Genomic DNA, 20,892 nt, shown 5'->3' with positions numbered 1-20,892 from the left:
GCGCAGGAAATGGGACTATATGCGGCCTAGGCGGGACATTCCTCGGTGAGGCCCAGAAATGAAGCAGAGTCGCATTAAATAGTGGAGTCATTCTCCGTGCAGCAAATGCAGAGAGCACCCAGTGAAAGGTGGTCGATACGGGACTCTGTTTCATTACCGTTAAATCACGGCCCCTAATATTCTATTAGAAAAGTAAGTTTCTTCAATTCCCCAACTTTGACAATTTTGTTGTACTTGCGCTTTTTCATTCTGTAGTCACAGGTAAAGTTTAAACGATTGACACCTCCTCATCAATATTCTCTGAATCCTCTCCAACATAAATGTCATTTTCAAGGTATGATGTTATAAAAAAAGTGCCCCAATGTTCCACAGATAGTGTGGATCATCAATCAATTATCAAGTGCTGAAGTAACCTGGCTGACTTAATTAGATATTTTTCAGATGCATTCCAGAAATTGACTAAGCTAACTTAGAACAACATAATAATGAGTCAACTTGGGTGCAGCTTGTGACCTTAATTATATAGCAACCTTCCTGAATGGCAAAGCAAGCTCAGTAGGCAAATGGAGGGACTTAAAGTTGCAATGAATACAACTGCAACTGCTGTGGGTAATTATCTTGTGTGAATTATTCATTAAACAATTATATTTTTACATTCACCTCCATTTTCAGAGTTCAGACCTGAGCTAGTGTACACTGGGAAATCCTAAGTAGATTTTACTAAAGTTAGAGAGATTTATTTTTAGATTGGTTTAAGGTTGTGGCCTGGAATGAAGACAGGGCAAAACTGAAAAGAATCCAAGATCAGCAGATAGCGGAGGCTGGGATGGAGACTGATGGTACATGCTGTGCGTGGGTCAGAGGCTGATGGGTGTGTAGAGGCTACGTCCGGAAGGCAAGTACGGCTAGTGGTCAGGAAGCAGGCCAGGGACGGATGTCAAAAAGCAGACGAGGGATGGAAGCTAAGAAACCAGTCATCCTTTGGCAAGGGATTGACACGACTCACAAATTACTTTTAAGTTGTCACGTTTTTAAGGGCAGCACTGTGGCACAGTGGTTAGCATTGCTGCCTCACAGCGCCAGAGACCTGGGTTCAATTACGACCTTGGGTGACTTTGTGGAGTTTGCACGTTCTCCCAGTGTCTGCGTGGGTTTCCTCCGGATGCTCCGGTTTCCTTCTACAGTCCAAAGATGTGCAGGTTAGGTGGATTGGCCATGCTAAATTGCCCCCCCCCCCCCCCCGAGTGACCTGGGATGTGCAGGTTATGTGGGGTTATGGGGTCACAGGCATAGAGTGGGGGAGTGGGCCTGGGTAGGGTGCTCTTTCGGAGGAGCAGTGCAGACTTGATAGGCCAAATGGCCCCCTTCTGCACTGTAAGGATTCTATGGAAATCAGCTCCTGTGCACATGGCAACAGTGCAATATCAGGAAAGGCCAGTAACAGGGGGTGGGGGCAACCAGATCACTTGAATCCTGGCGAACAAGAGAAGCTTAACACTGGTGAATGGCTGTTGACATTTCTCAGGCAACTGGTTTTCAATCAAACATTTCTTATTGAAACATATAAGATAGAGAGGGCTCGACAGGGTAGCTGCTGGGAGGATGTTTCCCCTGATGAGGAATTCTGGGTTTGAGGAGCACAGTTTAAAAATAAGGGGTCTCCCATCTAAGACAGAGAGAAGAAATTTCTTCCATCAGAGGGTCATTAATTGGAAATCTCTCCCAGAGAGCAGCGGAGGTTGGATCATTAAATATATTCAAGTTAAGCCAAATGTTTGATTGACAAGAGAGTCAAGGCTTGTGGGGGGACAGACAGGAGGAAGCATTAAGATCACAATCAGATCGGCACTGACCTTATTGCATGCTGGAGCAGGCTTAGCGGGCCAAATGGCCTACTCCTGCTATTTCTTGCGATCTCATTAGATTAATTAATGGTGATGAAAAATAAAAAAACGTTTTTATACTTTCATGTTTCATAATTTAACTGCCAGCTGATGAAACAAAATGAAAAAGTTTAAAACTTATAATGAAAATATCAGTGAGAAGGGAAACCAAAAAAGTCAGAGGAAAACTTGCAAATCTCCTCACTGGTGGTTTGAGCGCGGACAGGGGCACAGACCTGGGCTCAGGTCAGCTTTGGAGGGAGAGGATGAGAATGTGAATTAAATGGCAAAACAGCCAGCAGGGAAGAAAATTGCACTTGTAAAAGTGATGGTTTCTTGTACTTTGCAAGGAACGTAGTGACTGGGAACAGTGACACACTCCGATTCGAGCTTTTCTTGGGGAAAAAAAAATTCTTCTGGTTGGGATTTAATTTTTAAACAAAACTTTTTCAAAACATGTTGAGTTGTTCATCCTGCAATTTTAGTTTTTTTAAAATGATGGTGCCCTAATGCCAAAAGAGATGGCTTTACTGCAAAACCATATTTAAAGACAGCATAATGCCATTAAGGCATGCAGAGGGGGCGAGAGGTTTTAATCCGGTCACATAAGAAATATTCTGTGTGGGATTCCTCCAAAAGATGTGAGGTGTTTCAATCAGCGAAAGTACATTGTTTATCTCATTAGAATGGGGCATTTTCAAAATGCTATGTTGACATTACAAATTGTTTTATAAATTGGAGTGACAGTGCTCACCAGGAGAGCTCCAAATCACACAAAACCCTCACTGAACGGCATGTCATGAAGTTACAGGAGCACACACATGATTTTCCTGAAACTTACTCGGACTAGGAAAATACTCTGGATGTTCCTTTGTTTACCTCACGTTCTCCTGGTTTAAAAATCATGATAACATATGTTCTCTAACCCCAATAAACAAGTAACATTCTGATCACTGGCTGTAACATTTGGCTATCAAATCACATCCCAAGTAACATGCTTGAAAATTCTTTTGCATACACGCACGTGTACATAGAGACGGTCTGTGAATTTTCAAAAATTTTGCATAGAATCATAGAATTTACAGTGCAGGAGTAGGCCATTCGGCCCATCATCTACTTACTATCTCCATGTTTGTTTTTTGGGGTGAACCAAAACACAAGTAATGGGTAATCATACATGTTCCTCAGCAATTCTACAAAATTTGTGGAATTAAATTGGTTTCTCTTTGCAAGCTATTTGCTGCACATTCATCTCCAAGCAGGAGAGGCATCTGGGCTGCAAAGATTCCTGTCAATGTTGGCAGTACAATGGCTGGCAGAAAGTAGCTGAAGCTGGTTGGGTAAAAAAAAAAAAACGATTCCTAAGTGCGTTTTGTTCATTGTCTAGGTTCCTTGGTGACGATATAAATTCTGAACATCACTTGAACTCTTTTCGTGCTGACCTACTCCCTCCTTAACAGCTCTTGTGGGTCCACCTTCACCACACGGACTGCAGTGGCTCAAGAGAGCGACTCGCCACCACCTTCCCAAAGGCAATTAGGAATTGATAATAAATCCTGGCCTTGCCAGCAATGCCTGAATCCCAATAACAAATGAGTAAAATGCCTCCTACCATATTAAAAAACCCTTTCACAGTTATTAACCAGTGTTGCAAATTTAAAATAACTTGCAATAAAACCATTACACAAGTGAGTATCGATGTGCAATACAATCTGCTGACCCATATATTTCTTTCTGCTGTGCATGCTGGGGCTTGAATTCATCAGATGAGAATTTGAATTGCAAATCTTTTATGTGGTGATATAGGCATTGAAATAGTTCTTTCCAGGGGGCCACATTACGTGGAACCCACATAAGAGCGAGATCAATGAAGAACTTAAGCAAGTTCCCAGTCAGGAATAATAAGATCGTGTCTTCTACGGCAAACTACGGATTGCTTCTGGGAGCAAAATCAATCAGGGCAGAATTTGGGGAATGGTAGCAAAACTGTAAGGTTACTAGACTAGTAATCTCGAGGCCTGGATCAATGCCCTAAAGCCACGAGTTAAAATCTCACCACAGCAGCTGGGGGGAATTAAAGTTCATGCTAGTCCCTCCAAATAGACAGGAAAGTAGTTATCGCTCAACTGTCCTCTGAAATGGCCTAGCCAGGCACTCTGTATCAAATGGTGCCTTCACCAAGTGGACTGCGGCACATGAAGAAAGCTGCTCACCACTACCTTCTCAAGGGCAGTTAGGGATACATTAAATGCTGGTCCTGTCAGTGACACTCTCACCTCAAGAATGAATAGAAAAAGAAAAATAATTCATTAATTTCAATTATTGAATTTCACAGTAAAACAAGTTGGTTAAATAAACCCAGTAATATGTACTCTTCAAACGATGCAAAACATTTCCTTCTTGGGTTTCTGCTCACGCCTTTTCTCGAGACATTTAGGGCACGATCTACCTGTTGCGTTGCGCCCGAATGGGCGTGGCCGGTAGATGCCAAGAGAAGCCACCCGTGGGTTTCCCGACAGCCAGTAGGCCTCGTGAGATCCACCCAGATCTCGCGAGGCATTGTGATCTGGCCCACAATGGGCATGACCAAGCCTCGCGCCCCTAAGTAGGTTTGAAACCCACTTGTGCATGCTCACCCAGGATCTATCCGCCGGCCAGCATCCAACGGCCTCCCCAGGAAGTCCCCAGCTGGTAAGTACTGGTCCACACAAACATGGACCAGGCAGAACAGTACTCAGACGGTCTCCTGGGCCATTGGGGGCCCCTGGATGGTCAGGGGCAGGGCAGGGTGGCTCTTTGGCCCTCCCCTTGGTACTGCCACCCTGGCACTTTCAAGGTGCCCATGTGGTACTGAATAACTGGCAGGAGCACACCCAAGGTGCCAGCTTGGCAGTGCCAGGGTACTTGGGTGGCACTGCCAAGGGCCAGGGCCTGGAGGAGCCATGCCCATGAAAGGAGGACTGAGGGGGCGTATGAATGTTGGGGATTGGTGAAAGATCGGGTCCTGGAAGATGGGTGGGGAAAAAAAGGGGTGTAGGAAGGCCTGAAAAGGAGGGACCCTCAGCGACCCCACAGTGGGGCGTCATCACTTGGGGGGGGGGGGGGGGGGGGGCTGGTGGTGTAGGATAATGCCCATGTGTGTGGGGGTGACATTGCTCATGGGTGGGGGATGTGGGGGGACCCACAAGACGTCTTACAGATCGGGGCACCCTTTTGAAATGGTGGCCCGATCTCAGAGGAGCCGGTCTGGCCAGTGAGTTCAGCTCCACAATGATGTAAATAATTCTAAACGCGGGCTTGAGAAACTCCTCAGGGCCCAAAAGAGGGACTAAGTTTGGTTACATAGCAGCGGGGAACTCGCCGACAGAGCCGGCAGGAAAATCCCAGCAAAACCCACCACAAATTACTTTTCTGTTAGATCGCGCCCTTAATCTTTTGCCATGCTTTCACTTTTGCTGATATGACTGACTGTAACTGGAATCTGCGCTATGATACAACAGTTCCACTTTTTGAAGATATCAATAAGGAAAATCCATGTTGGGAAATTGATGTTGCTTGAAAATTTAAATGCAGGAGAATTAAATGGGAATCTAATTTTCTTACTTCAATGTCAACATCTCCATTGATAGAAAATTGGAGTAATTCTAAATCGTGTTCATGAGATTTACTTGTTTGCTAACTTTGCTCAGGGCCTGCTGTGTTTAATTTACACCTAAAAGAGTAACTCACAAGTATTACCAAGAAAATTGTTACTCTTTTGACAAAAATAAATATTAGAGTTTCAGCTTTCTAAACAATGGGGGGCTGGATTCTCCCAAAATGGGACTATGTCCCCACGTCGGCGTTGCACTCCAGGGTTTCCTGAAAAAAAGGCCGATTCACTTGCCTGCAGGGGGCTAGCAGGGACCCAAAGTGCTTCACGCAGCTTTGGCTGCGGATACGGACTCTCGCACTTCCAATTTCAAGTTTGCGCATGGGCACGGCAGCACCGAGTGCTATGGCGGACTTGAACCATGGAGACATCTGGAAGATGTAGCCCACCCCCCCACCAAACGGCCGCGCGCCCGAGGATCTGTCCGACCCGATCTTTCCCTCGGCTGCCCATAAGGCCCCACCCGATGCCCAATACCCCTGCTCACCCACCAGGGCGGCAGCGGACTGAGTCCGCAGCAGTCACGCGAGAGTCCCGACCGGCAATAGCATGTTTGTTCCACGCCGTCGCGAACTCAGCCGGTCAGGAGTGGAGGATCGCTGGGCGGGCCTCTGGCAATGGCCCTCCAGCCGCGTGGAGTAATTCGCGAACGTGCAGATTTTCGGGGCTCGGAGAATCGCCGGACCGGTGCCGGGCCCAATTTCGTCAGGAAAGTTGATTCTCCGTCCCCGCGCCACACGTGATTTTGCACGGGCTGTGGAAAATCCGGCCCGAGATGTTTTGGTTCATTTTTTGCACCTGCAACACGTAGAGATCTCGCAGCCAGAAGCACAGGGTTTGTAGAAAATGGGTTGCGTATACTGATGCCAATATGCTGCCCAAAGGCAGCTCCAAGGTTTCACCAAACCAAAGCTAGGCCATTTTGATGGTGGCCTCTTCACAAGCAGCACTTTCTAAGCTGCACATAGACTTGGTCAGAGAATAATAGAATCTACGGTACAGAAGGAGGCCACTCAGCCCATCGAGTCTACACCGTCTCTTGGAAAGAGCACCCTACCCAAGCCCACATCTTTAACCTATCCCCGTTACCCAGTAACCCCACCAAACCTTTTTTGATCACTAAGGGCAATTTATCATAGCTAATCCACCTAACCTACACATCTTTGGACTGTGAGTGGAAACCGGAGCACCCGGAGGAAACCTACACAGACACGGGGAGAGCGTGCAGACTCTGCACAGACAGTGACCCAAGCCGGCAATCGAGCCTGGGACCCTGGAGCTGTGAAGCAACTGTGCTATTGTGCTGCAGGCAGCAAGTATATGTTCAGAGCAGCCTTACTTCGGGAAGAGGGGGGGCCTCAAACGAATCACTGGCCTCCTAATGCCATGTGCGAAGTGCATAAAGTCCTTTGACTGGGAGCGGACATCATGCTTTCAGTTTGGAACGCAAATGCTCATATCACCCAACATATTGGATGCTTTGGCATATATGCCTGTAAAATGGACAACCGTCAATTAATTTCTAGGTTTGTGTGTTTTTATGTATAAAGTAACAAATAAGTTAACTTTAACCATGTTTACACTTTAACAGTGTGATTTTACAATTATCAATAATCTTTATTAGTGTCACAAGTTGGCTTACATTAACACTGCATTTCAGTTACTGTGGAAAATTGCCACAGCCCGGCGCCTGTTCGGGTACACGGAGGGAGAATTCAGAATGTCCAATTCACCAAAGAAGCACGTCTTTCAGGACTGGACTTGTGGGAGAGAACCAGAGCACCCAGAGGAAATCCAATCAGACACGGGGAGAACTTGCAGACTCCGCACTGACAGCAACCCAAGCTGGGAATCGAACCAGGGTCCCTGGCGCTTTGTAGCAACAGTGCTAACCCACTCTGAAATACGTGTAAGGACATCTAAATATTATTCAATGTTCTTCCCCTTTAGGGCAGCACGGTGGCGCAGTGGTTAGCATTGCTGCCTCACGGCGCCGAGGTCCCAGGTTCTATCCTGGCTCTGGGTCACTGTCCGAGTGGAGTTTGCACATTCTCCCCATGTTTGCATGGGTCTCATCCCCACAACCCAAAGATGTGCAGGATTGGTGGATTGGCCACTCTAAATTGCCCCTTAATTGGAAAAAATGAATTGGGTACACTAAATTTAAAAAAAAATTCTTCCCCTTTAAATCACGAGATTGATTTCTGGCGGGGCTGGGGGGTCTATTTCCCAACAACACTGGCAACAAACAACAAGCATGCCATGAATGTGAAACTGACATCCCTGCTGACATACTGAGCTCTTTCGAAAGCTGCCTCCTCCTTCACTCGAAAGGTAAAAACAACAGCTGATGATCCATCAGGGCCTCACTGGGGTCTCAGTTCCAGGATTCATCCGTAATCTGCACCTGCTGTTCCACTTCACATAGCATACAACAGGCACAGTTAGCTGGCAGGCTATTGTGTACCAGGAGCTCAATAGTATGACATAGTCCAAATGCTTGCTGGATGTTCAGAAGTTCTGCTCAGCTTACATGTTACTGGCTTTGCAATCAATACAAGGCTCGGTATTATCTGATGTAAACTTGAAACCGTCATTTGAGTGAAGAAAATTCTGTTGCGTGTTTTAGGAAAATATTACATTACACCTATATTTATATGTTCTTGTGTAGCAATGTTATCTTTTAATATTTGGCCGATGTGAACAATTAACTATAAAATGAAAAACCCAATAAGGGATGACTTTAGTCCTTTCTATGCTGTAAATTTAATACCAGCATTATTAGAGCATGGAAATTAACACAATTGAGCTACAAGGCACAGGGGGCGATTCTCCGAGCCTTGCGCTGGGCCGGAGGATCGCCGCAACCGTGCCACGACGCCGGCGCACGATTCTCCGAGGTGCAGAGAATCGGCCGATGCATTTGCGCCGGTGCGTTTGGCAGCGCCAGCCACTGGAATCGATTCTCTGGCCCGGTAGGGCCGAGTTGCCGAGCCGATACGACGTAGTCCCGCCACCGCCGTTCACCCCTGATCACTGCCGGCGGGAACTCTGCGGGAACAGACGGGGGGGGGCGGCCTGTGGGGGGGGCTCCTTCACCAGAGTGGGCCTCCCATGGGGTCTGGCCAGCGATCGGGGCCCACCGATCGGCGGGCCGGCCTCTTCCCCCCCCCCCGGGCCTACTTTCTGGCACGGCCGGCCGCTGAACACCGACCCCATGTTGAGTCGGGGCCAGCGGGCTAAAGAGGTCCCCCGCACATGCGCAGGTTGGCGCGACCCAAATGCACATCCGCGGGCTGGCGCGGCACCCATTTGGCGCCGGGAAAGGAGGCTGGAGTGGCGTGAACCTGTGGGGGCCAGAATCGTTCGTACCCGGGCCCTTTTCGCGCCGTAGTGAACACTTAGGCTCCATCTTGGAGAATCGCCCCCACAATGTTTAGAGTAAAAGTAAATGGAGAGCTGGGGCGTCATTCTCCGACCCCCCGCCGGGTCGGAGAATGGCCGTTGGCCGCCGTGAATCCCGCCCCCGCCCCCGCCGAAGTCTCCGCTCCCGGAGATTGGGCGGGGGCGGGAATCCAGCCGCGCCGGTTGGCGGGACCCCCCGCTGGATTCTCCGGCCCGGATGGGCCGAAGTCCCGCCCAGGAATTGCCTGTCCCGCCGACGTAAATCAAAGCTGGTATTTACCGGCGGGACCAGGCAGCGTGGGCGGGCTCCGGGGTCCTGGGGGGGGGCGCGGGGCGATCTGACCCCGGGGGGTGCCCCCACGGTGGCCTGGCCCGCGATCGGGGCCCACCGATCCGCGGGCGGGCCTGTGCCGTGGGGGCACTCTTTCCCTTCCGCCTCCGCTACGGCCTCCACCATGGCGGAGGCGGAAGAGACTCTCCCCACTGCGCATGCGCGGGAAACTTTCAGCGGCCGCTGACGCTCCCGCGCATGCGCGGGGAAACTGACAGCGGCCGCTGACGCTCCCGCGCATGCGCCGCATTTCCGCGCCAGCTGGCGGGGCAACAAACGCCATTTCCGCCAGCTGGCGGGGCGGAAATCCCTCCGGCGTCGGCCTAGCCCCTCAATGTTGGGGCTAGGCCGCCAAAGATGCGGAGACTTCCGCACCTTTTTGCCGGCGCGATGCCCGTCTGATTTGCGCCAGCTTTGGCGCCAGTCGGCGGGCATCCCGCCGTTGGGGGAGAATTTCGCCCCTGGTGTGATATTTGAATGAACTTTCACTTGTGCCACCCCCTGTTTATTGTACTGATGTGCTAAATTTTCAGTCCTGCCTTGTGTAGGCCATAGAATTTTGACTAGCTCACTCGTACTTCGATGAGCTGTACTTAAAAATTGGGTACGTGTCAATAGGAATTGCTGTGCACCAGCCTCGTTTCAGGACACTCAGATCCTATCCCCAAGAACATTTGATAGCCAAGAACACATTTCATAAGTATAGTCAATTCCACATTACGCAAGCTTGATACATGCATTTTAAAATCAAGTTTATTACTGGCTCGAGAAACAATACGCAGCCTGTTAAATTTAAATTTGCGAAAACTAACGAGTTTCACTTAATGCGATTTGCAGAGTATGCAGAGATCAGTGCTGAGAAATAGAGCTAGAATTGCTCAGGTTTTACTGATTAATCACATTATGCGGTCAAAATATATACATGTTAGATTCCAAGTGCCATTTTCAAAACTTTGCTGATATGCTAAATGTCGCTTTGCAGCTAGTCTAAATATAGAATGCACCATCTGTCACACACCTATAAGAGCACCAAGCTTCAGGATTTGTTTCTTACGATATGACTGTTTTTTAAAAAAAAATGATCACATCCTGACAAATGGAAGACATCAAATCCTCCTCCATGTCCATGGTGCTAAAAACGAGGGTGGTACCGAGTCCAGAGGTGGCGATCTTGGAGTGTCGGAAGACCCGGGAGTCTAGGGGTTGAGAGAGGCTGACATTTTGGCCTCTGCCTCCTTGGTAACCCAGAGACATATCTTATTGGCGTGGAGGGACTCGGAGCCCCCGGAATCGGGGTATGGGTTCGCGACATGGCAGGGTTTCTCAGGCTTGAGAAAATCAAGTTCGCCCTAAGGGGATCAGTGTTAGGGTTCATTCGGAGGTGGCAGAAGTTTATCGACTTCTTTGGGGAAAACTGAACTGTCAGCAGAGAAAATAAAGGGGGGGGGGAGGGGTGTTAGGGAACAAGGGGAGTTAGTTTAGTTTAGTTTGGGCAGAAACGGTGAGAGGAGATGGCGGAACTTGGGGAGTGTGTGTATGAGCCGGGATGGCGTGATATGATTGGGGGGGGGGGGGGGTGCGCATTGAATTATGTTTACATTTGTATTTGTATCTTTCGTTGTTATAAAACCATAAATGCCTCAATAAAACGTTTGTTAAAAAAAAAGATAGTGTCGTCAGGTAACTTTCCAGAAAGAGCATGAGGCCATACACATGGGCGGCATGTTGGCACAGTGGTTATTAGCACTGTTGCCTCACAGCACCAGGGACCTCAGGTTTTCAATTCTGACCTCGGATGACTGTCTGTGTGGAGTTTGTACGTTCTCCGAGTGACTGCGTGGGTTTTCTCCGGGTGCTCTGGTTTCCTCCCACAGTCTAAAGATATGCAGGTTAGGTGAATCGGTCATGCTAAATTGCCATTAGTTTCTTTCCCGCTTCAAATAGAGATCTATTTATCAAACATAAAATGGCTCACTTCTTGGCAAATCAAACTGAATTGACGATACAAATTTAAGGGTATCATTTCACGAAAAGCCAAAGTTCAGCAGGCGGCACCCACATTCACTGCCTGAACAAATTATACATGCAGGACATTGGCAGGATAATGCCGGTTTTGCCTTTATGTAGGATTATTTATTTGTTTGTTAGTTTGTTTGTTATTTACAGCACAGAAGGAGGTCATTCGGCCCACTGTGTCTGCACCGGCTCCCAAAAGAGCAACCTAGCTAGCCTCATTCCCAGTCCCATCTCCATAGCCCTCTAAATTCATCACTTTCAAATATGTATCCAGCTCACTTTTGAAACCTCCCATGGAATGCACCTCCGCCACGCTCCCAAGCAGCATATTCCAAACCCCAAGAATTCAGAGTAAAGAAGTTTCTCCTCATCTCACTCCTAGCTCGCTTGCTGACCATCTTGAAATTGTGACCACTAGTCACTGACATACCAACCAGTGGAAACAGAATATCCTTCTTTACCCTGTCAAACTTGTTCAGAATTTTGAACATCTCAATAAAGGTCGCCTCTTAATCTTCTCTGCTCGAAGGAGAACAAGCCCAATTTCTCCAATCTTTCCTTGTATCCAAAATTCCTCATTCCTGTTATAATTCTAGTAAATCTCTTCTGCACTGTCTCCAGGGCTTGAACATCCTTCCTTAAATAAGGTGCCCAGAACTGAACACTATACTCCAAATGCGGTCAGACCAATGATTTGTAGAGATGTAGCATCACTTTCTTGCATTTATACTCAATGTCTCTACTTATAAACCCAAGAATCCTATAAGCTTTCTTAACAGTTTCAACTTGCCTGGCCACCTTCAGAGAATTCTGCACTTGAGCCCAGAGGTCCCTCTGCTCCTATATGCCCCTCAAAGTTGTACCATTGAGCCTATATTGTCTCCCCACGTTTATTCTACCAAAATGCATTACCTCACATTTCGCTGCATTGAAGTTCACCTGCCAGGTGTCTGCTCATTTGGCCAACTTGCCAAAGTCACTCAGCGTTATCCTCACAATTCACTCTTCTCTCTAGCTTAGTATCATCTGCAAATTTAGAGGTTTTGCCCCCAACACCCACTTGTAAATCATTTATATATGTCAGAAAAGGCAAGGGTCCCAACACTGAGCCCTGGGGAACACTACCTTCAACTCGTCTCCAGTCTGAGAAATGCCCATCTATACCTATCCTCTGTTTCCTATCTCTTAGCCAACTTCTAATTCATGCTGCCAAGGACCAATCAATCCCTAACATATTTAATTTGTTAACCAACCTGCCATGTGGTACCATATCAAATGTTTTCTGAAAGTCAAAATATACAACATCCATCGCACTACCTTATTTGCCTGGGTCACCTTGTCAAAAAACTCAATTAAACTTGCCAGACATTACCTGCCCTTGACAAAACCGTGTTGATTGTCTAGTATTAACTTATTTTTCTCTAAGTATCTTATTTATCTCATCCCATATTATGGCCTCCATCAGTTTTCTCACTATTGTTGTCAAGCTGATAGGTTTTCTGGGTTATCCTTTGCCCCTTTCTTAAACAACGGCGTCACATTTGCAATCCTCCAGTCCCCCAGAACTAATTCTGTGTTCAGAGAGGCCTGGAAAATGTCTGTCAACGGCTCCGCAATATGATCCTTTACCTCTCTCAGCAATCTAGGATGGCTGGTCCTGGCGACTTCTCTACCTGAACTGCCAAGACTTTTTAGCACCTTTTCTTTATCTATCACTGTACTGATCAGTTGCTCAACACCCACATTTTCAACTGGGCCATTGTCACTATCTTCTAATTTGGTAAAGACAGAAGCAAAGTACTTATTTAGCGCCATTGCCATACCATTCCGCTTCAGAGCGCCATTTACCCTGCTTGTCCCTTATGGGCCCCACTCTATCCTTTGCTAATCTTTTACCATTAATATGCTTGCTATTTGTTTTAGCACAGCCTGCAATCCTTTCCTAATGCTTCCTCGTAGCCTTCCTTGTTCCAGCCTTAGCCTCTCTCCTGCATTTGAGATACTCTTCCTGATTTCAATTGCACTCTTCCGGATTTCAATTGCTATTATTATTCCAGCCTATTTTTTTCTTCCTTATTTTATGATCAATATCATAGAATATCATAGAATTTTACAGTGCAGAAGGAAGGCCATTCAGCCCATCGAGTCTGCACCGGCTCTTGGAGAAGAGCACCCTACCCAAGGTCAACACCTCCACACCCTATCCCCATAACCCAGTAACTCCACCCAACACTAAGGGCAATTTTGGACACTAAGGGCAATTTATCATGGCCAATCCACCTAACCTGCACATCTTTGGACTGTGGGAGGAAACCGGAGCACCCGGAGGAAACCCACGCTCACACGGGGAGGATAGGCAGACTCCGCACAGACAGTGACCCAAGCCGGAATCGAACCTGGGACCCTGGAGCTGTGAAGCAATTGTGCTATCCACAATGCTACCGTGCTGCCCATGATATCCGTAGTCATCCAGGGTACTCCTGCTTTGGATACCCTGTATTTATTTCTCATGGGGAGCTTGCACTCTATTCATCTCTCCTTTGAAAGCCTCCCATTTTTCATCCACTGTTTTATCCACCAAAATGTGTTTCCAATCAACCTGCTCCAGTTCAACTTTGAGATCCCTAAAATATGCCCTTTCTAAGTCTGGGATCTGAATCCATGACTGATTTTTATCCTTTTCCAACTTAATATTGAATCTTATTATATTATGATCACTACTTCCCAATAGCTCTCCCACTCTGATGTTCTCCACCTGCCCTGCCTCATTTCCTAGGACTAAACCCAGCACAGCTTGCTCCCTGGTAGGACTGGAAATGTACTGTACAGAAAGTTCTCCTGCACAGACTGCAGGAATTTCTCCCCTTCCGTGCCCCACACTCTACTCATTTCCCAGCCTCCCTTTGGGTAATTGAAATCCCCAACTATCACAACCCTACTTGCCCTGTAGGTTTCCATAATCTGCCTACAAACGCTCTCTTCCACTTCCTCCCCACTATACTATTTGGAAGTCTATAGTAAATATAGATATCCGCTCCCTTCCTGTTTCTCACCTCCAATCATATAGATTCTAATTCAGGAACTGCATCTCGTTCAAGATCTGCGATACTATCTTTGACCAAAACTGCTACACCTCCTCCCCTTTTACCCACCCTGTTCCTACTAAAAACCTTATGACCTGGGATGTTAAGTATCCAGTCCTGTTCTGGCTTGAGCCCCGTTTCCATCAATGCTACTATGTGATATGCCCCTAGAGCAATTTCTGCTTCTAGTTCCCCAATTTTGTTCATTGTACTCCATGCATTTACATATATACAATTTAACCCTGCCCTTATCTCTTTTTTACCCTTTGGGAGGCAACCATTTCTTTGTTCACTGTCAACACTCAAGCCTTCTCTCACTATTTTCCCTATTGCCCTTTCTCTTTTGCCCTCAATGATACTTCTAAAACTATGCCCATTAGTCAACCCACCCCCCCAGCCACACATGTTTAAATCCACCCCTACTGTACCATTTACTCTCTCCGCCAGGAGATTGGTTCCATTTCGGCTCAGATAAAGCTTATCACTTCTAAACGGCTTTCTCCTTTCACAAAACTGATCCCAATGATCCAAAAGTCTGAACCCCTTCCTTCGACACCATCACGCAAGCCATGCATTTACCTCCCTGATCTGCCTTTGCGTAAATGGTAGAGCTCGTGGCACAGGTAGTATTTCTGAAATTACTACACTGGAGGTGCTACATTTCAAACTACTCCCTAATGCCTGAAACTGGTCATGCAAGACCTCAAAACTGTCCCTCCCTATGTTGTGGGTTCCCACATGAATGGCAACCTTTGGTTGTTCACCCTCTCTTTCCAGAAGTTTGTCCAGCCGATCCATTATGTCCCGAACCCTTGCACCCGGGACTCACTATCTCGGCTGCAAACTAGACCGTCTGTCCCTCGAACTATTGAGTCACTTACTACTACCACCTTTCTAATCTGCCTACCAGCCTCACTGTCTTTTCTCACAGTAGTCTCATGCACCATGGTACAACGGTTTTCCCTCGAGTCATCTATGCCTGATTCAGCGTGTTGCTAACTTCATAGGCAGCTAAAATTTCATACCTGTTAGACAACTCCAAAGAGTCCTGGGTTTCCTGGACTTGCTGTCTCTTTTCCTTGTCATGAATGGTCACCCACTCTCCTGCCATCCCTACACTCCTCCTTGCTTGCCTATCACTTTGTGGATTGACCACCTTCTGGTACGACTATTCCAGAAACCTCTCTCCTTCTTCTATGGGGCGCAGTGAAAAGAGTTGCTGATTCAAATCAGCCACATGTTGTTCAAGGACTGCTACCCTCTGGCACTTCTTGCAGATATGACTGTCCCGGATGTCTTGTGGATCCAAAACCTCACACATCTCGCATGCCACACACAAGCTTTCCAAGAGATCCTGCCATTTTAACTGATCAAGATGATGCACACTGTTGAGGCTCTGCTGCCTCTAAGCCACAAACAATTATCTCACAGCCTCTCTCTCTCTTTTTATTTGGTTTGAGGAGGAGAGGACAGAAACACTACAGCACGGTAGCACACGTGACTAGCACTGTGGCTTCACAGTGCCAGGGTCCCAGGTTCGATTCCCCACTGGGTCACTGTCTGTGTGGAGTCTGCACGTTCTCCCTGTGACAGCGTGGGTTTCCTCGGGGTGTTCCTGTTTCCTCCCACAGTCCAAAGACGTGCAGGTTAGCATGGATTGGCCATGCTAAATTGCCCTTAGTGTCCAAAAAAGGTCAGGAGGGGTTTTTGGTTATGAGGATAGGGTGGAAGTGAGGGCTTAAGTGGGTCGGTGCAGACTCAATGGGCGAATGGCCTCCTTCTGCACTGTATGTTCTATGTATCTAATGTAATGTTTGGGGCTTTACCATTCTTTGACACTGGGTCCTCTGCGATCCCCTTCTTCATTGTGGTGAGCGAGCTGACTTCTCGCAGAATCCTCCTCAATCAATTCTCACTACCGCCCTCTGTTGGATGCCCTTCCTCCTGTTGAGCACTGGGTCCTTCTCCGTGATCCCCTTCTTAGTTGTGGTGAGCAAGCTGACTCCTCCCAGAATCCTCCTCAGTCACTTCTCACTACTGCCCTTGTTTATTTCACTGCAGTTATCTTGAATAGCTTAGTGGCTGATGGTCCATGCCAACATTCGATGTGATCAACAGCTTAACTTTACAGGGACTTCCTTGGATAAATGTTCACATGTCAATTTGGACAAATAACAGTTTAGATGGCGACCACTGATCAAGAGATCAAAAGGTTCTTTAAATTTGTTTGTTCAATTATACCGGTAATGAATGTATGAAGGAAACTTTTAGATATTCAAACATCTTGCATGGCTAATATAAGAGCTATACAGAAATGCTTCAGGAGTCGTCAAAGTTGGTGATGGGCATATAAACGAATTTTGGTTTGAGAAGAGAGTCAAGCAGGGTGTAACCCTCACTGTTGAATTCTGTGGGAGAGAATGATGATGCAGGATAATGCAGGAGAAGATGATCACAGGGGGTCATGACATATGGAATCTCAGTTATTCAGAAAAGACCACACTCATAGCCAAAAGCCTATGGCAGGCCGAGTCAAAAGACCCATTGAATCATTTGGACTGAACTTCAATGAGGTCAAGACCAAATGTTATGGCTCTAAATGGCAATGGGAAAGTCAGATTGGAAGCATCAATCTCATCAATGCAGTGGACAAATTCAAATACCGAGGCTCAATGCAGTGGACACAAAGTTACATCCAAGACTGGAATCCATCTTAGATTAGCCATGGTAGGACTGCTGTGACCAGTGACTTAAGTAGCATCTGGAAGTGCAAAAGCATCAGCATGAAGCTGAAAAAGGTCTAGCATAGTCACTAGTGTGGAGTGTTGCACTCTACTGATGCAAGAGTTGGACTGAAAAAAGAGGGCGAGAGGAGAATTACAGCTTATGAAATGTGGATAATGGCAGAGGATGCTCAGAATCAGCTGAACAGACAGAAAGATAAATGGGTGGGTTAGATAAAGAGCAGTAGTTCAGGAATCAAAAGTACAGTTAGAGAGAGAAAGATAGCCAAGTACAGGCATAAACAAAGCCTTGTCCCGGCAACAACTGAAGGCCAAATTGAGGATAAAATCAGAAGAGGAAGAATAAAAATTGGATGGGTAGATAACATTGAGACGTGGAGTGAGGGAGGCTTCAAAAAAGCCAGAGAATAGGAAAGATAATGCCCCATTGAGGCAACGATGACAATGGATGCACGAGGCTAAGGGCACCACAGTTTTGGATGGGATGAAGCTTATGAAGGGGCGGTTAGTCAGGGAGTAGGAGAAGTCAGATTTTGAGGCGAAAAAGGTCACAGATATGTTTTAAAGCGCAGATGGGTTGAGGTAGGGCAGAGGTACGCCACGCTATGACGACAAAAATAGGATGGCCTTATTGATTGGGAGAAAAAAGGATCAGAAACTCAGCTTGGGGTGAAACAGATAACAAAGAACAAAAACTTCTGCCGAGCCATTATGTGAAAAACATTTGCTGAAATACCCAAAACTGCAACATGAACAGATTTGGGAACCGCTAGCTAATATTGATGGTTGGCAAGGGAAATAAGGCCAATTCGTGTATAGGTTCAAACGTGAGTTGTGAAAAGATAGGCACAGATTTGAATGTCAACATGCTCAAAGGGTTTGAAGGGAAAAGGAAGTTGGGAATCAGGTGTGTAAATCTGACTGACATAATACCTAGTATTGTATAATGCAGGAGTTTGTATAGTAGAGGATTATATTGAATTCAGTTAAGAGATTACTTTAAGTCGGCCAAATGTTAATCCCCAGGTCAGGAAATTTCACATGAGATGTTGCTGGAAAGATACAACTTCTGGATAAGATAGGACAAGATCTCAGTCCAGGAATTGCTGTTGAATCATTGTGCAGAATTTAATGATGCAACCCTCACTTGTCCCCTTTACGCTTGAATGTAACTGAAGTACTCTCTATTGATCCTAACCATAATGTTTACGCACAACTTTGTTTTGATTGGTAGCTGCTGGCCACTTCAACAATGCTCAATACTTTCTGCGGTTAGAAAAGAGGAAATGAAAGCAGGTAACATTTTTGAAGTGGCCAGCAGCTGTCAAACAGAAAAGGTTGCCAATAGGAACAATGGAGGGTACTTTAGATGCATTCAAGCCTGAAGGGAAAGATAAACAAACAAACCTCCAGCCTACTGTGTTAAGCCATTAAGCTATCAAAGGCGAAAGGTACCAAACTGTGAAATTGAACAAATTCCATGCATTTCAAAGGATCTTAGGGGATTTAAAGGCTATTCAAGTTGTGTGGACTTTCCAGGAAGACTCAGCCACTTCAAAAAGCACCAGTGATGTGAAGAAAGGGAAAGTCTTAATGGTTTGCATTTTCAATGAACTGTATGATCTGCTCATTAGCTGTCAGACAGAGCATTTCAGAGTGAAAAGGCCACTTCAAAGTTTAAACTTGTCAGAAAAGTATGATGATTTTGAACAGTGGACTGCCTGAGATCACCACACCATGCGTGATTTTCAGTTTGCCCAGGGATGGAAGGGGCAGTCCAGCCACAACCCCCCATCCCCGCATCCTGGGGAGGGTCCCTGGGTCAAACTCTTATGCACTACCTGAGCACACCCAACTACCCGTACCCTTGGGGGACCCTCCCTCTTCAGCTTGGCAGTGGCAGAGAAGCACTTGACCAATGGGCTAACCTCCTTGACCCCACCCACCTACCCCCCCCCCCCCCCTCCTCAGGGTCCAGCACGCCAGGACTGCACTTGTCAATACTTGCACTAAAGCTTGCCCGGTGCAGTTCCCACTGGGGGTGGGGGGGTGGAACCGGGCATAATGGGGAGGTGGAGATTTGGGCTTCCAACCTGTTAATCACATTTAAACAAATGCATATCAGCCATTTGCAAGTTCGTGCTGGCGTGGCGGGATCATCGCCAAGGAACAAGATTGGGGATGGGTCTGCGGCCCGGCACCGATCCTGTTCTTGATCCAATTCCGGATGCCCCGCCTGATCGGGATCCCTGATCTTAGTGGCGAGGAACGGGGAATCCCACCCCCAAAGATATATACTCTGCATGGGTCTCACCCCCACAACCCAAAGATGTGCAGGGTAGATTGCTTGGCCACGTTACATTTGCCCTTAATTGGAAAAATTAAAAATATATACAGTTTAGCAAACAAGATGCTGAATCAAGAGGAATATTATTTTCAACAATTTGCATACTGGCTACCAAGCAACAGAGCAGGATTCCACTGTAGCATTATTTCAAAAATTGTTATTTTTGTATTTATGTATTTGTTAGACGGTTTTATTTATCTATTTGATAGATGGCTGTATTTATCTGATAATTGTATTTGTTTATTTATTAGATGTTTGTACCAATGCAGAGCATGGCATTGGAGACTAGGCAAATATGTAATTCCATAAAAAGGTTTTTGAAGGTTAGACAAAAATTAAAAGGAATGTATGGCTATTCTCAGTGACAATTATACCTTTTTGTCCCCAATGAACAAAAATAAATGAAATGAAAATGAACAGATTTGTCTTGATGTACATCAAAAAGAGTCAACTTTATTATGGAAAAGAGGAGAAAGAAAGTGCTAAGGAAACTGATCTGAACATGACAAGTTGACCAGAAAGTAGACTGAAGATTACCTGACCAAAATGCCATCACAACAGCATAAATTCCTGAAGTCACGTGTCCCTGAAAAGAATTCTGGCTGACTCCAGCTGGTAAGTTTCGAGTTGAAAGGATGAGCAAGCTTCCATATCAATTTTGCGCAACAGTGTAAAACGGGTGATAACAAGTCGGCAGCCCATTTTAAACATCCAGCGCTTGAGTTCAATGGAAATAAAAAAATCAGAAGAGATGGGAAACGAGCTACCAACCCACTATAACCCACGTAACACTATTGTACAAAGTTGATATGTACACCAGAGCGCGATTAATTTCTAGTGACAGCAGGTTAAACAAAGCCTGGAGGTATTGAGTCTATGCCAATTTCTTGCTTACCCACAGGGCTGGTGCCTGCACCATTTGGCATCGTAAGGTCACCCATCATTCCACCTAAAGTAAAACAGAGGGAAAATCCAGCTTTAAATCTAAGGCACCAGAAACACATCCTCAATATATTAACAATAAAACTGGTCCAAAATGTACTCTTATAGATATATAGAAAAATAAATCATCTTTTAAAAAATTCATGGATTTTTCACTGAAAATACAATCAGTACAAGGCTTTTTAAAATTGCAAATTAAACATGCAAAAGTTCAGCAGGATATTACTTAACAGAATCTTCAAAGATAATGACACATGTTGAAGGATATGTACAAGAAAACTAGCCAAATAGAATATTCACCAACAAGTTACAGGTATACATCAGGGTGTATGTTCTATTTAGAGGACTGCAACGTGTGCTCATGCTTTGCTCTCAGCTTTTTGGGTCAAACCACCATTAATTAACTGCACTTGCGGAAGGAAATTAAATCCACAAAATCCCATGATGATTATCTATCTAAATTGTATGTTCTACGGGTTGGGTGCAAAT

At 46.2% G+C, this 20,892-nt stretch overlaps 1 protein-coding gene across 9 annotated transcripts in view; it reads right to left on the bottom strand.

The window, feature by feature from the left end:
* The window catches only part of LOC140387547 (myocyte-specific enhancer factor 2A-like), a 277,365-nt gene that overhangs the window by 37,276 nt on the left and 219,197 nt on the right, over positions 1-20,892 (bottom strand). For all 9 annotated transcript variants that reach the window (XM_072470797.1, XM_072470794.1, XM_072470796.1 and 6 more), the window contains one exon: positions 20,357-20,410. In XM_072470797.1, coding sequence (XP_072326898.1) covers positions 20,357-20,410 — 54 coding nt within the window. The remainder of the gene's footprint in view (positions 1-20,356; positions 20,411-20,892) is intronic.

Source organism: Scyliorhinus torazame, chromosome 12 (genome assembly GCF_047496885.1).
Source record: "Scyliorhinus torazame isolate Kashiwa2021f chromosome 12, sScyTor2.1, whole genome shotgun sequence".
NCBI lineage: Eukaryota > Metazoa > Chordata > Chondrichthyes > Carcharhiniformes > Scyliorhinidae > Scyliorhinus > Scyliorhinus torazame.
This window is presented reverse-complemented; position numbering and strand designations above follow the sequence as displayed.